At 36.7% G+C, this 16178-nt stretch overlaps 2 protein-coding genes across 2 annotated transcripts in view; both read left to right on the top strand.

Annotated features, from left to right (window-relative positions):
* The window catches only part of LOC107720922 (ABC transporter G family member 20-like), a 26675-nt gene extending 21517 nt beyond the window's left edge, over window positions 1-5158 (top strand). Inside the window, exons 18-20 of the mRNA XM_016528757.1 lie at window positions 983-1142; window positions 2130-2234; window positions 4426-5158. Of these exons, the coding sequence (XP_016384243.1) occupies window positions 983-1142; window positions 2130-2234; window positions 4426-4532 (372 nt within the window). The 3' untranslated portion in view covers window positions 4533-5158. The remainder of the gene's footprint in view (window positions 1-982; window positions 1143-2129; window positions 2235-4425) is intronic.
* A 7505-nt stretch (window positions 5159-12663) lies between these two features.
* The window catches only part of LOC107720901 (E3 ubiquitin-protein ligase pellino homolog 1-like), a 38093-nt gene continuing 34578 nt past the window's right edge, over window positions 12664-16178 (top strand). Inside the window, exon 1 of the mRNA XM_016528731.1 lies at window positions 12664-13053. The gene's annotated coding sequence lies outside the window, so the exon portion shown is untranslated. The remainder of the gene's footprint in view (window positions 13054-16178) is intronic.

Below are 16178 nucleotides of genomic sequence, written 5' to 3'. Positions count from 1 at the left end.
TTGTACTCTAAAATAAAATGGTTATTTTTCTTAAATACTTAATTTCTGTCATATTAAACTTTTAATTAAGATTAGGCTTAAAGTAATGTCAGTTGTTTTTTTTATCTCAAATATTTTGGTGGGTCGTGAAATAGATTATACTTGTCTAGGTGGGTCGTGGAATGGAAAAGTTTGGGAACCCCTGAATTAGGGTCTGTCAATTGTCATGTGCTCTGTGAATTTTAGAAACAGCCCTGGGACTGAGCCATGTAAGTTAATTTATTCATAAATAATTCCTTGCTTTGTGTCTAGTGATTTGTGCTTGACCACCGTGGCAACAAAGGGATTGCTTTGGTAACAGACCCCGCTGTAGATTAGCGATTCTATTTCTGATGTGTAACTCTAGCAGTAAAGATGCTACACTGACTTACATGTTCTGTGTAATCAGCCAATAAGAGCTGTGAGCTTCACACTCGCTTATGATGTCTGTGTCATGCCGGTATGTTCAGACATTATAGGATTGAATCACTGTTTAAAAACAACTGTTAAATGCTACACATATGTATTGTTTTTGCAACATAATGTTAAAATGGTATATTTGACACTTTATGTCAGGGGTGCGATCTGAAGAACAGCACAGGGACTAAAATAGCACTTCACAGGAAGTGGAGAGGGAAAATTACCCAGTAGTCATTCTGTACTTCTTGAGTACTTTTTTTTTCTCACATGTATTTTGTTCAATTATACAATAGCAAATTAACTCTACATTTAAGAGTGCATTTATAGTATGATGAAAAAATATAATACATGCACATGTAAATATAATGCACATAAAAACATTAAGCAGGATCACTTATATTTTATATTTACATACATTATTTCATATCTGAAAGTGTCATCATACCCTGTGTGATTCATATGGATGCTGTGAACTGGAATACAGCTCTTTCATAATATTTTTATCATTATCACCATATTTTTCATGTCTCTTTCTCTTTTGCAGATTCCTAATGAAGGATCTCTGGCTTTGGTGATCTCACTGATTGTGCTGCAGGGAGTGATGGGAATCTCCTTTGGACTGGTCATTTCCTCTGCTATCGATGACGAACAGTCGGCCAATCAGGCAGCTCTTGGAATCTTCTACCCCAACCTCATCATTAGCGGTACACTGTTTGATCTCACAGATGTAAAAAAAAGAAATTAGATAGGATAAGGTTACGCTGTGGCTTATTTTACTTGCTATTATTTATATTTAAGTTACCCTTAAACCTCACTCTTTTGTATTGATGCAGCCCTCTATGTTAAGATTGTCTGTCATTTCTCCCTCCACCCCAAAATGGTGCAGTCCAGAAAATATAATAAGAGCTGTATTAGGGCCATACTATCTGGGTGTGTCCAGTGGATTAATGGATCGTGGATTGATAGTGGAGTGGAATAAACAGAGTGAATGATGATTGATGGATGAGATGAAAATGGAAAGGAAATATAGATGATTATTGTAAAGAAATGGAAGGAAATTCTCCTTAGTGAGAGGCCTTGACTCGACGTACCGGTCATAATTCACATTAAAACGCACCATCACGTCATTTGTGACCCTGGACCACAAAACCAGTCTTAAGTCACTGGGGTATATTTGTAGCAATAGCCAAAAATACATTGTATGGGTCAAAATTATTGATTTTTCTTTTATGCCAAAAATTATTAGGATATTAAGTAAAGATCGTGTTCGATGAAGATATTTTATAAATTTCCTACTGTAAATATATCAAAATTTAATTTTTGATTAGTAATATACATTGCTAAGAACATAATTTGGACAACTTTAAAGGTGATTTTCTCAATATTTTGATTTTTTTGCACCCTCAGATTCCAGATTTTCAAATAGTTGTATATCGGCCAAATATTGTCCTATCCTAACAAACCACACATCAATGGAAAGCTTATTTATTCAGCTTTCAGATAATGTATTTAAATCTCAATTTCGAAAAAAATTACCCTTATGACTGGTTTTGTGGTCCAGGGTCACATTTGTCATTTATGGCCTGCTGAAGTAACACAAACACACTAGTAACTACTAAAAATATACATATGTAGATGATGTTACAGATTAGAGTTTTACATGAATGAAATTAGTCATTTACCTCCTGTAGGTGTTATTTGGCCGGTTGAGTGTATCCCGTATCCTCTGCGTTATTTGAGTCTAGTCCTGCCCCAGACCTACGCATCTGAAGCCCTGCGCTGCATCATGTACAGAGGTAGAGTATGTGCACTCATGCACACACACTCATTTAATATAGCACCGGTACCAATAAACTTATGATATAAATCTATTATTTATAGTGTATTATAATAATAATAATAATAAATATTACAATTTATTAGAAATATAAATATATTTATTTTAACTAAATTATTATTTTTTTATTTGATAAGACAACAATACATTTATCATTTTAATTATAATTTATATATAATAACAAGTATCTTATAAATACATTTATAATTTTGTCAGTAATTTTATTTATTAATATATATGTATTTAATTAATATTTATATAAATATGTATATATTTATGATCTAATGTAAAAAATAATACTATTTTATATTAACAACAACTTGGTATAAAAAGTATTTGTCATTTTGACATCCCTTTAGGAGACTGTATAAATCACAAACTCAAATGTGTACATAAAAACATGACAAATAGTGTGTTAGGTTGTAGTGGTTGTTGAGTTGCGGAGACGGAAACGGAGTGTCTGAAGCGTGTCTCTATCATCACATCACACATTTCAAATGGACTGCCCTACCCGCACACCTCAGATATGTAACATCTCTTGTGTGATATGTTCAACCGACACACGCACAACAATTCTCTCTGAAATCCCACTCCGCTAACATTTTCCCTCTGATACAAACATCTGGAGTTACAGCAGACTTCACGACACCTGACACTTTTCTCTCTCAATTATTCACGGAGCAGGAGGAGCGTCTGCCTCCATTCCTAAATTAAACACACAGCTTCCCTGTTGTTTACCTGCCAGCATTGCTCACGAACGGGAACCGGTTAGTTAGACAATGAGAGGCTCAGATGACAACACACAGTCAAAGTTCCAGTTCAAACATGTTAATTGACTGCTGATTAGTGATGCGCGGATGGTGGTTATATCCGCAGGTCGGGTAATAAAAAAATACATTCTAATTAATTGCGGGTGGGTCGTTTATGGTGTGTGTTTATGGTGCATGTCAGCAATGTTGTCTCGGCGGGGGCAGGGCGTGGTTGAGGTGGGGCTTGGGTAGACGATATTATCGGATATCACGATATTTTTTAAGGCGATTATCGATACAATATTTTTGACATATCGCCCAGCCCTAGTGGCCGGATCAGCTCCGGTGGCCGTGGAGCCGTAACACACCACAGATGTGTGCAGTGATGCGCAGATCAGCTCTCACGTCACTGAATCTGCTGTTAAAAATTAACTATCCATTCATCATATCATCATGCAAAACTAAGAATTAGTCTAATTAGAATCATTGTAATGTGACGATCGGGTGCGGGTCAGGTCGGTTATCTAAATCAGAGAAAAATATAGGTGCGGGTGGATAATTTATTTGAAGCAGCGGATTCGGCTGACGTTATAGCTCATGCACACATCTCTACTGCTGATACTGTACAGGCTAGATCAGAGCTGAGACTGGTCATGTGACTGGAAATGTACAGACTGTACATAAACCTGGTTTTCCCCTTCATTAATCTACCTGAGCCCTTTGGGTTTTGATTATGGCACCACAATGACATTGCTCTGGGGCGGCGTTATTGTTAACTAAACCTATTCCAAAAAATGTGTTAATCGATATAAAGCTGAAATAAAATATAAATGTTTGATGACTTAAACTTACAAAATGTAAACAAAAATTAGAACTGTTGCCTTGACAACTAAGTGAAATAAAGTAACCTAAGTTAAAATGGAAGTACTAAAATTGGAAACAAATTAGAGGTTACATAAAAAATGTGACAACATATGTAACCTAGAAACTATAAAATGTAATGAAAACTGAAAGTATAAAAATAAAAGCTAATATAAAACATTAATAAATACTATAATAGTTTATGAATAATATTAAACTAACACTGCTCTGGGAGGAGTCTGTACATACTGTACAGAGTAATTATTGTCTTCCTCAATTTTACCTGTGACTGTCTTGTAGAACCAGATTTTTTACTATCTACATAACTCAACAGCTGTCCTAAATGCTCCCCTCTATCATGTGTATGTAGTGTTGAAAAGTCTGATTCATTCTAGTGAATCGATTCAATCAGATGGTTCATGAGGCTTTCACAAATTTAAGTTTTTAATATTGAACAGTTTCCTTAAATATACATCGATTTGTTTTCTGTCTTCATGTTCTGGTACTGATCCTCTTACGATTCTCTTATTTCACATTCAGGTTGGGGTCTGTCCCGTATGATGGTCTGGCGAGGTTTTGCAGTCACTCTGGGCTGGAACACATTCTTCCTTATGCTGGCAACGGTCATTCTCAAGCTGAGAATGTGAGAGGTCCTGCCAAGGAAAGGTGCTTCAGATTGGGTACAGTGGTGTTCGGTGAGGCCAAAAGATGATTGACACATGGATTTGCCAATCTGAGCCTCTCTCTCCTTTAATATGCCATTCACCCAAAACTGGCCTCCCAAGGACCATCAGTGTGAAACTCAGGGCATCCCTCCACCAGCTAAGAGACCTATTCAACAAACAGTTTACTGACAATGTGACACATAACACTCATCATGAGTTTCACATGGGCATCAATTATTTAAAAAATCCATCAAAGAAGAAGAAAGCACATGTTGAAGCCAACTGTTGGAACTTTCCATACCCTCTTTTTCCCTGTGGTTTATGTAATGCATCCTGAATTCAAATTCACTGACTAGGTTTTTTAGTGCATGTTCCATATGCCTTGTCTGTGCCAGTAAACCTTAGACTGTACAACCAGACACCTAAATTGCTTTAGGGAAACCTACAATGTTGCCCACCCTTGTACTCCCTCATCCTGAACAGAAAGAGCACTGCTTAGCAAGGATTCGTCACTGGGCACAGTTCACCCTTGCATAGGAGAGTTTTGTTTTCCAAACTGCTGCTTGTTCTTTTTTTTTATGATAAACGTTTTTAGATGAGCAGTCTGGGTGTTAATCCATCAAGTGCCATAAAGAAAATGAAGGAAGGACTGTAATGTTTACATTTGAGCACATAGCAGGCCAAAGTGAAACCTGCAAGTTGAACTGAAAAGACAAGTTTAGTCCTGTTTTAATATATATTGTATTTGAAAGACAGCAGCACAAACTGCATTACGATGCAAGCCATATGCTATGAGTTACTTGGACTAGTGAAAATAGTTTGATGAATATTTTAGCATGCAATATTTGATGAGCAGAATGCATAAAGAATATTTTAAATAGATACTAATTGCTTATTGGTTTGGGTTATACATCTTATGTGTGTTTCACTGTCCTTCTTAAATTTCAACAAATGTATCATACTTTCATATTTTCTTCTCTTTGAATCTTGAAGTTCAACATTAGGATACTTGACTTCTACCTTTACCTTCACTGACCAGCTCCAGGTTCTGGTTTAAATTCTCTGAAGTCTCTACAACACAGTCAGACTGAACAAATCTAGGCCCTGCTTAACTCAGTCAAAAGAATTTGCATGTTACTAAGAAATTGTTAGTTTGTTTAAAACTACATTTAAATTTGGTTGACATTATATCTGATATCTGTACTTTGAACAGTTTGAAAAGTTCACAAACTGAATGCTAGTTTTTTCATGTAAATGAAAAATTAAACAGGAAAATGCTGCTGTTTGAAAGGTCTGCAAATATTTAAGAATTATGAAACAGGCTTTTCATTGTATAATAATGACGCCCACACTGGAATTTCATGGTATGTTTTGATAGAACATAGGCTGACAGTTGATTTTAGGACTAGAGCTTTGTTGGTTCTAGATTTTTTTGTGTCTGGCTCTGGTTGAGGCTTAGAGACAAATGTTTGGCAAAGGTTTGTTAAGTACTGTGCCATTTTGAAAGGTCATCGTGTCACCTTTATACACACAAGACCATTATTTGCTACCTCTTGAATCGTTATAAAGCCCTCATATATGTGCACATTGACATGCTCTTGGTGTAAAATAATCTTTATGGAATTAATGACATCTTTTTCAACAATAAACCTTTTTAATAATATCTTCATATTTGTATATTGACTGTTTTTATATTTATTTAACAATGTTTATCAAAATCCACCACCTGCTCTTTCAGCTCTTGTACATTTCTTCACCATCCTTATTCATTATCAGCCCATTATCACATTTCAATATCTGAATTTCAAATCTCTACTGGCTTCAAAAGCTTCTCAAGATCACTCATAAATTTAAAAGTTAAAAATAAAAAATTTAAATCACCCAAAAATGACAATTCTGTCATTAATTGCTCATCCTCATGTCGTTCCAAACCCGTAAGACCTTCGTTCATCTTCAGAACACAAGATATTAAGATATTTTTGATGAAATCCGAGAGCTTTCTGACCCTCCATAGACAGCAAGGGTACTACCATGGCAAAGGCACAGAATCGCAGTAAGGACATTGGTAAAACAGTCCATGTGACATCAGTGGTTCAACCGACATCAGTTGTTTGTTTTTTTCTTTTTTGCGCAGAAAAAGTATTCTCGTAGCTTCATAAAATTAAGGTTGAACCACGGATTTCACATGGACTATTTTAATGATGTCCTTATTACGTTTCTGGGCCTTCAATGTGGTAGTTGTGTTGCTGTCTACGCAGGGTCTGAAAGCTCTCGGATTCCATCAAAAATATCTTAATTTGTGTTCCGAAGATGAGCGAAGGTCTTACGGGTTTGGAACAACATGAGGGTGAGTATTTAATAACAGTATTTTCATTTTTGGGTGAACTATCCCTTTAATAGGTTATTCCCAGAATATTACAGATATTTTCCTCACAAATTTCCATTGTAAAAGTATTAATGTAAACACATTTCCTGTTTTGATGAACTAGACGAAATTATTCATCTATGCATCATTCCATGAATGCTAGTCAGAGACAATATCATTTAAAAATAAGTATTCCTGTAACAAAGTCAGCTACAGCCAGCATGCTGGCACACCAATAAACAAAGAAGCTTATTGAATCTGAGAGACTTCTGTTATTAATCTTATCTGATATCTACTGATGTGAATATCGCTGGCTTTGGAAGAAAGGTCAGGCAGTCAGATACATCACGTCAGTTTGCTATCCATGCTGCTGATGTAATCTTAGCGTAGTTGTCCGAAGTGTTGAACATCACAATGTTTGTCAGTGTCAACTTCCATCTCTTATGCAACAGGTTCTGAAGATAGTGTTACCTGTTTTGATAACAAATGAGGATTGTTAATTTAATGTAAATTATGTTAAGTAAATTAAGTTAAGTAAATGATGTTGTCAAATTGCTCATTTCTATTGAATTGTCTCATTCCACTGTCAGAAACCGAAGACACTTCTAAGAATAAGCTAAAACTCTACTCTGGTATTCTTCAGTTCTAGGAATGACTGGAAAAATGCCCATCCTCCCGTATCAGGCATAATTTATTACAGGAAATCAAACACCACACCCAGGCTACATGATCAGGATTCATAGTTGCTCGAAAAATATAGGCAATCCATTACTGGAAGTCAGCTGATAAAAAAATTGATTATTCTGGATTCTAAGAAAAGTGTTCTTCTCTGGCTTCTAAGTTTGAGAAAAGTTCACAAAACCGAAGTAATCATTGGGTTATCCAATATTCTGCTTTAATAAACACCACTTCCTTCACACCAAAATCACTTTATCATTTTAATGAGAATTGATGCAACTTTTCATAGAAATACAGGGGTGGAGTAGTTATATCAAGAAGAAAAACCGCATACAGATACAGTGTCTAAGTGACTAGATGACATCACCAGCAATTCACCCAGTGAAATCAATGTCTATAAATAGAGTTTTTGCCAGTGTCTCACTGCTGTGTTAGGGCAGGTTTGGATTTAGAAAGAAAAAAAAAACTCAAGGAAGAAATTACTTCTGAGAGAGAATCTACTGCAGCTCATCATTATTCTGTTAAATATATCTGAGAGAGAGCTAGATCTTTATTTGCACTTTATGTTGATTTTAAGTATAGCATACTTTTATGCTGCCATTTTGAAATACAGCTCAATGCAGGTGATCTTGAACATTAAAAAGTATCTTGACTCCTGTGCACATGATTGTTCAGGTTTGTTTATCCATGTTCTAAACATTATGAAAATATATTTTCATACATAGTTACAGTCACCATAACAGCTGGGACAACAATCTGAACACCAGCCCCCAAACTGGGGGAAGTTGGTAGGCTATATGTAATATTTGGTTAAGCCCCAGTGTTGTGATTTTATCACAAGCTGCTGTCACACTGTCATGTTTCTCCTCAGCTCACTTCACAACACAGCTCTTATGTTTTGAATCTTATCAGGGCAACACTTAAAATAGGCACTCAAATCACCTTTCAGATAAAACAACGGCCTTTGGAGTCATTTAAAATGTATAGTGGCGACTATCATATGAGGAAGCAGGGGCTTTCTTTTCTACATTTATAGACATTGAATAGGCCTGTAAAACAGCATAAAGCATATGCCGTCAAATAAATGATTAGTACGGTGCTGTTGACAAAGCATTTAAAGGGGCTGTTCACATGGAATGCCTTTTGCGTTTAAAAACGCTTGACGCAGGGCAGTGGAATGGAAAAAACGAAAGCCGTAGAGATGTTTTTTTTAAAGTTATTTTGACAGTTGCATTTTAGAATGGGTTTTGCGCGTTAATGCGAGATACAACACAGAGGAGAGAACACAAGCGAGGAGCTCTTGCACTAAACGTAAAAAATACATTTGTGTTAAGCGTGTTTACAATAAAAAAATAATTAAAAACAGCTGAGAAACTCAACGCGTGTGAACTAGTTCTTAATTGGTTTGTGTGTGCGCAAGATTTTAAAATCTATACGATGTTTAATAGGTAGCCAGTGCAGTGTTGACAGAACCGGGCTAATATGGTCATACTTCCTGGTTCTAGTAAGAACTCGAGCGAGAGTGTGTCAGGTGAGAACTGTAGAAATATAGGTATGAGCAGGGCCGGATTAACAAAAGGACTAGGTGGGGCTGAAGCCCCAGGGCCCGAGCAACAAGGGGTCCCGTGATTAGCTGTGGGGTAGATTGACTGAAACGCCAGTCGCCAAAGCCCCACCACGCCCCCACTTATTAGCACTATTATTTAGTGGAGCTTTGCCGTAAATTCCATGTATTACCATTAGATGTTGAAACGTCACGTTTGAATTTGGTTTACCAATCAAATGCATTTATTCTGTATTTGACTTTTGAACAAACTGTACGCGTATCTATCAGGTGATCGCTGCACCTGATGTCCGCATTCACCTCCACTCTTGACTTCGTTCTGGCATAATCTGGAAATGGTCATGCAAAGAACAATCTTCGATAAGTAAAAATGTCAGCTATTCTAAAAAAAATGTGAGAGAGGGGCTAAAAAAAACACAAAAAAAACCGTAGATTAACGTTAGCACTTGTTGTTTGTCATTTCTCCGATCACAAATGCAGACATGGTTTTATGTTTACGCGGCGCGATGCAACGCAACCCGTGAAAAGACAGTATAAGTCATTATAATCTGTAATTATGTCCCCACTGGATGCAACAAATGCCTCGTTTGTAATGGGTTTTCATGTTTTTGAATCGTTGCTCCAGCTGGACAGGGCATGACAGTATGGTGAGGGGCATTACATTTCCGTCACACGCTTGAGGTATCCGGCCAATCACAACGCAAAAACACATTTCATTACACCAAATACACCAAATAATGTTCTTTTTAGCAACATCATATGACCCCTTTAATGACGAACGCATCTTTTATGATTGACAGATAAACCTTGCGCTCTTATTTCCAGTGGCGGCTCGTGGGTTTTAAAATAGAGGAGGCACACTAATTGTATTGGTCAGGGAATCCCTGCCGATTATTATTATTATTATTTGCTTAACCACTTTAAAATGGCTTTTTGGTTTCTTTTAGTCAGAACATGTAAAGAAAACGACACACATACAGCAAGATAATATAATTTCACTTACCTGGCCTATCACTTGAAGCAAACATCCATCCCTTCTTAAAAGTCTGTGTTAAAAGAGAGCTGCCTGTTGTGCCATTTAATTGAGCCGCGACTGATGTAGCCTATATCCAGCTTAGGCGTGTTCTCCCTTTATTTTTAATTTGTATATATACTGTTTGAATGACAGCTTGGTAAATCTGTTGGCGATCAAATATTCAATATCGCTACTCATCATTAGTACTTGGTACATTATCAGCGCAGCGGGAGACGTTCAAACTAATATTGTGTAATTTAGGACTCTCTATGATGATTGGTTGATATACTAGAAGGGAGGCTAGCCTCCCCTACAAGGTTTCTTTTCTCAACACTCCTCGGCGCTGAAAGTGAACACTCGATGGTGATTGGCTAATTTTTTTTAATCAACGGAGGCACGAGAGCTCAGCGCTCTCCCGGCCTCCCCTTCCCCTTAGCGGTTGTAATTACATCAGCAGATTCGGCACATTCGCATAGAAAAGCGGCGCTTTCACATTATTGTATTACAACTGTGAAATTACAAACAAAAAATACACATTCTGAGACATGAACTGAAATGAATTGTGAATTTTATTAACATTAAATTGTCCTCATTTTCACCTCAAAATTTTGGGGAAGCTGTGCCTCCCCCGACAAGCCGCCACTGCTTATTTCAAGGTTGTTAATGCTGTGGTTATTTTATCAATTTCCTTCGTACATTCAGTTTAAATCGAGAAAACGAATGAGTTACACCCCTAATATGAGGTGTCAGTGTCGTTGCCACGACAACATAAACACAGACAACAACTTAAGCAGATATTAATCTATACCACAGCTCATGATATGTGTGCATGCACATGTCTGTGTGCACTGACTAACCACTAACCACGCTGATCTCCGAAAGTTTCTACAAATGGATGTGAAATGTGTGCTCGTTATTTTGTTGATCCACCTGGCTTACATTGTTTTTGGTGCGTGATAAAATTATAAGTATTTCAACACATGACTTGTGCCAACAGGCTACACTGTTTTCACAACATTGCTATGAGCTATGAGCAGGCTTGGGCTAGAGCTGACGGATATTACCAGATCATGTCTGAACAAATCAACCTCTACTGGGAACCCTTTCCCAAACACTGTGTTGAGTTACATGGCACGGTTAAATCATCTCTCTACTGAACATGTTATCTAGACCAGGACTAGTCATAATGTTTTTTTCTTTTAAGTGCAAGGAAAGTCCCATTTCATAAAAGAGTGGGTGGAAGAGAGATGATCTGATTGCCTTTATGTTTATGTAAGCAGGTGATGTAACATCTATCTCCTAGAAACATGCACAAGAACTAAATGTTTTTTGAAAGAGAGATACATTTTAGTACACTCAGAATAATAAGGAAGAATCTGAGCATCTATTTTTTTTCTCAGTGTAATCACATAATAAGTTATGTAATTTCCTTTAGCTGCACTGTCTATATGAAACGGACTGTGGCTGTGTAGCATCATTGCACTCAAAGTAATCAGATCTACTGATGTCTCTGGATACCTCCATCATCTGGGACAGGTTTGAGATGTTATCTTCTATATAATGTTTATTTTGTCTACATGGCCTCTTTTCTGTTTTTTTACTCTTCCAAAGACAATAAACTTGACTGGGCCTGACATTAATCTTAATCAGGATGGTTAATGATGAGGCATCATCATGCATTCATAACCCATAAAAGAACAATACCATAACATTCTTCAGTATTACTCATAAAAAATAGCCTAAACTTGTTCTCGTTATACAGGCATTATAGTCTTGATTGCAGTCATGTTTAATTTGCCTTTCCAATAGTACATGCCAAAATAAGGCAATGTTGTGTCAGAAAACAGGAAACACACAAATGCCTTTAATGTTAAATAAAGTTATTATTAATTAATGTTAAATAAATAAAGTTAATCAAAGGCAAGCAGCACTCAATTCAGATTTCATATAGGCTACTACAACAATCATACAAATAAAAATGAATGAATAAATAAATATGACAATAATAATAATAATAATAGTCAATGCAGCATTCAAATACATAATAAATAAAAAATTAGGTAGCCTAATAAAAATACAATAGTCCTCATTCATGACACACAATGACACAATTGCAATTATTGTTTTCCTGAAAATCCATTATAATTAAAAAAATAGTCCTCTCTCTCTCTCTCACTCTCTCTCTATATATATCGTATTTTTATGTAGGCTATTTACAGAGAGATGAATAGCTTGCGTTTCATGAATAATATCTTTATTTTATAAGGGCCTTACTCCTTTTAACTGTTGTACAGACATCTTTTGAATATGGCAATCAAAGCAGTTATTGTTTTCTGTGGGCGTGCCTGCAGCTCAAATATGAGATTTGCTGCAAAGATACATGTGTGAGTGTGACCTAACCCAGTAACATTTGCGACTTCTGACTCGCTCTGAGATGAGAACTACATTACCCAGAATGCTCTTTACCGATCAGTGACGCGGCAGGTTTTTTCTCCGCTCATCTAGTCTCTAGCCACTACAAAACACCACCGTCTGTTTACAGTCTCTCTAGAAGCAGCCGGCGGACAACACTGTTTTACAGGCATTATTGTTTGTTTCGACCCTCTGTGTTTCTTCCGAGCCCGAGACTGACTGAGATCACGTCACATTTAATGGCAAAGAGATTATTTTTGTTTGAATTTTGAGGATAACTCAACACCTGCCTTTGTTAGCAAGTTAGCCTCGCGTGTCCTTAAAGGCTCCTCATCATTCTCTCTCTCTGTTATATTCTGGTTTGTTTTATTTTCTTTGACCATTTATTCAGTCAAACAGCAGTTGTAGCTAAACCCGTGCTAACGGAGCAGCTCTTTGTTCGTGCCTTGGAAAAAACACCAGCACCGCCGTGAGTACCTCATATTCATTAGAAAAATAAACAACAGTGCTTGTGTTTTATAAAATAAAATTTATTTTAATAATGATTCTGGCTTGTTTTTCACAGTCTTGTATCTTTTGTTATATTTTGTATGTAGGCTATCTTCTGGCTATCATGTTGACTTTAATCCTAAGAATCATTTAAGTTGGTTTCGTGGTTTAGTATAAGTGCACATCTTTTTTTATGCCTTTTTTATTGTATTGTTTGAGTCTATCAGATAAACTGTCATGGGGTTGTTCTGCTTTCCTAAAAGCGAATTAAATGTCTGTAACAGAAGTACATTTATCGTTTAGCAGAGCAAAGAAGAGTCATTTATATTTCTCTAGGTATTCTGTCACGTACAAATTATCTTTTCTTTTTTTTTGTCTTCTGTTTTAGTCTTCACAACTTCACAACTGTGCGTGCTTACTCGACATGTCCGAGAATAACCTAGTATTATAGCACTCTATATCATATGCCATGTCCAGTTATTGACAACAAGCCTTCGTTTTCATGTGTTTGCGAAGACAATGGAGAGTCATACTAATTGAGAAAGCAGTGCACTCCATATACTTTATGGGCAGAATTTGCATTGGCTTTTGTGGGCTCGTTATAGACGTGTCATTGTTCTTTGCTGATGTATTTAAACGCTCAGAGTCATTTGCATAGGCAGACCGAGCATCTGGTCCGACCCAATGTGGCCTTTGTCCCGTTCCCATGCTGACGTCACGATGTCAATCCCCCCCACCCCCGTTTTTGGTACCAGCCGGTGCTGCTACATTTGAATTATTTATTAGAACAATCAATGGATTAATATGCGTTAATACAACATTTACTGTCACTCCATTGTTTCTGCTATCACATTCATGCATACTGCTGAAATGGGAAACTTCCAGCTGTCTAATAAATTGTTCTGAAGCTTGGAAAACTACTTAGTTTGTAGTATTTAGTGGATAGAGAGACCGTACAAAATTGATTGCTGCATTTTAGGCCTGGCCTGTAAAAACTTGCACAGCACATTTTAATCTATTTACATACTTTATGAGGCTTACATTGCAAAGCCAAAATAATTATTAGTAATTTTTATGAATGATCTAAAAAATACTTAAATTTTAAATAAACATTCATCTGAATTGTATATTTGTCTTTGTTTAAAATTAAGTTATTCTATTTTTGTTTACAGTTAAATTTAAATTAAAAATTATTTTGAGATCAATAACTAAAGTGATCTGGGGTTTGTGTGTGGTTTAAACACATTTTGAGTGAATTTAGATTTGTGAACTTCACCATGGGTATCTTAGTAGGAGAACCTTGATGCAGAGGGTGTTTTTGCAGTTATAAACTGAACTTTCTGAATGCTGGCAATACAGTGGTGTTGTTTTCTACCTATAAGAGGTACAGTTCCTTGTTTGTGGAGTAAAGTTACTGGTAAGAGAGAATATAGTTCCTTCTGAGTTTGTTTTGCCTTGATAAATTACCAGGGAGTAATTTCCTTTAGTCTTTTCACTGCTTTCCTTTAACAACGGCAAAGGTTACTTACCTCCGCTCGACACTTTGTGCCTTGTATTTTTTGCTGTATTGGTGATTTGAGTATGTTGTTTGTCTTTGTGTACACGTCACCTTATGTAACGTGTATTACATGTATTCCCTCAAGCATGGTAGCTGCACTGACTCTGCTGTAGTGTAAAATGATCTCAGTCTGTATCACTTTCAGTGTCTTAGACTGCAGGTCTAGGATTCATTGTTAGTCTGTTCTAGAGCCCGACCGATATTGGTTTTTTGGGGGCCGATACCGATATTAGGGAGTAAAAAAAGACTTCCCATTCGTGTGTCCAAACTTTTGACTGGTACTGTATATTAGGGCTGTGCGATTTGGGGGAAAATATCAAATAGCGATTTTTTTTTTTGACAGATATTGCGATTGCGATTTTAAATTTGCAAAGTCAAGCTTCAGCTCAATATTGCCAATAATGTGCAGCACAGTATGGGTATCATTACCCTGCTGAAAAAAACAATAGAAACCATCACAGAAATTCTTATAGTTTCCATTAAACCATTACAAAATTCCTTTTTGTTTTGGGCATTATTCCAATAGGAATTACTGTTGTTCTATTGGTTGCCATCTGCCAGATTACATCCACCAATAGAATCCATCAAATAGACACCATTATAGTTTACATTAAAACCAAACAAATTCCCATTATAACCCTGAAATCCATTAAATTTGTTATTGTGTTTTGGGAGGGGTTCTATGGTTTTTTTCTTCAGCAGGCAAGATTATAATGGTATAACTACTTTTACAGAATTAACTTAATTACTGAATTTCACAGAAAATATTTGTTTATTTTTTATAAATAAAGAACTGTATTTCTTAAGTCAATTATTAAAGTATTACATATGTTACATAGGCTGATTTATTCATTTTAAGTATTTGGGATTTTAAGAGCAAGTGGAAAATGTGCTGAATGTTTCATTTCATCCAAGTGAAATTAGCAAGCAGTTAGACTGAATTTACATTCGTTTTAAACGCGGAGCCAGGCGCGAATCGACACAGGTTGCGCGCGTGCGTCAAGCCTCATCCATACTGACAGATGCGCTCGTGAAGACTTGCGGTGCGGAGCCGGGTGCGAGTATAAACCAGCATTACGAGACAGGCTGCGTGAGTGCAGCAAGCATTAACGGCTCGTCCGTGACGCGGGATTCGCGCCGCGTGGGGCAGAGAGGAGCGAGTATGAGAAGCATTCACAGACACAGGCTGTGTGTGCGCTCTTCTGAATTGGGAATAGCCAACATGCATTATAAACTTATTTCAAATTAATCTGTTGGGGAGATAAAATGTGTAAGATAACGTTCACGTACTAACAAAAACATCTAAGAATGTATCTTTTATTCTCCAGTACTGAAAACAGAACCGATACGGGAGCTTTTGATATGCATTGCGGAAATCATAGGGCCCTACTAATGTAGCAAACGAATATGTTAAGCTCATTGTGAGAGTAAAAGACCAGGGTATTTATGTTTATTTACTTAGCATTGAGTCTCTCCAAGTAGGTGACAATGTAGCGTTAAATCACCATTCAACAGACTCAAGCCACCACCGCACTGCCGTCTATTGG

The sequence above is a fragment of the Sinocyclocheilus rhinocerous genome, unplaced genomic scaffold (genome assembly GCF_001515625.1).
Source record: "Sinocyclocheilus rhinocerous isolate Xijiao unplaced genomic scaffold, SAMN03320098_v1.1 scaffold432, whole genome shotgun sequence".
Lineage (NCBI taxonomy): Eukaryota > Metazoa > Chordata > Actinopteri > Cypriniformes > Cyprinidae > Sinocyclocheilus > Sinocyclocheilus rhinocerous.
This window is presented reverse-complemented; position numbering and strand designations above follow the sequence as displayed.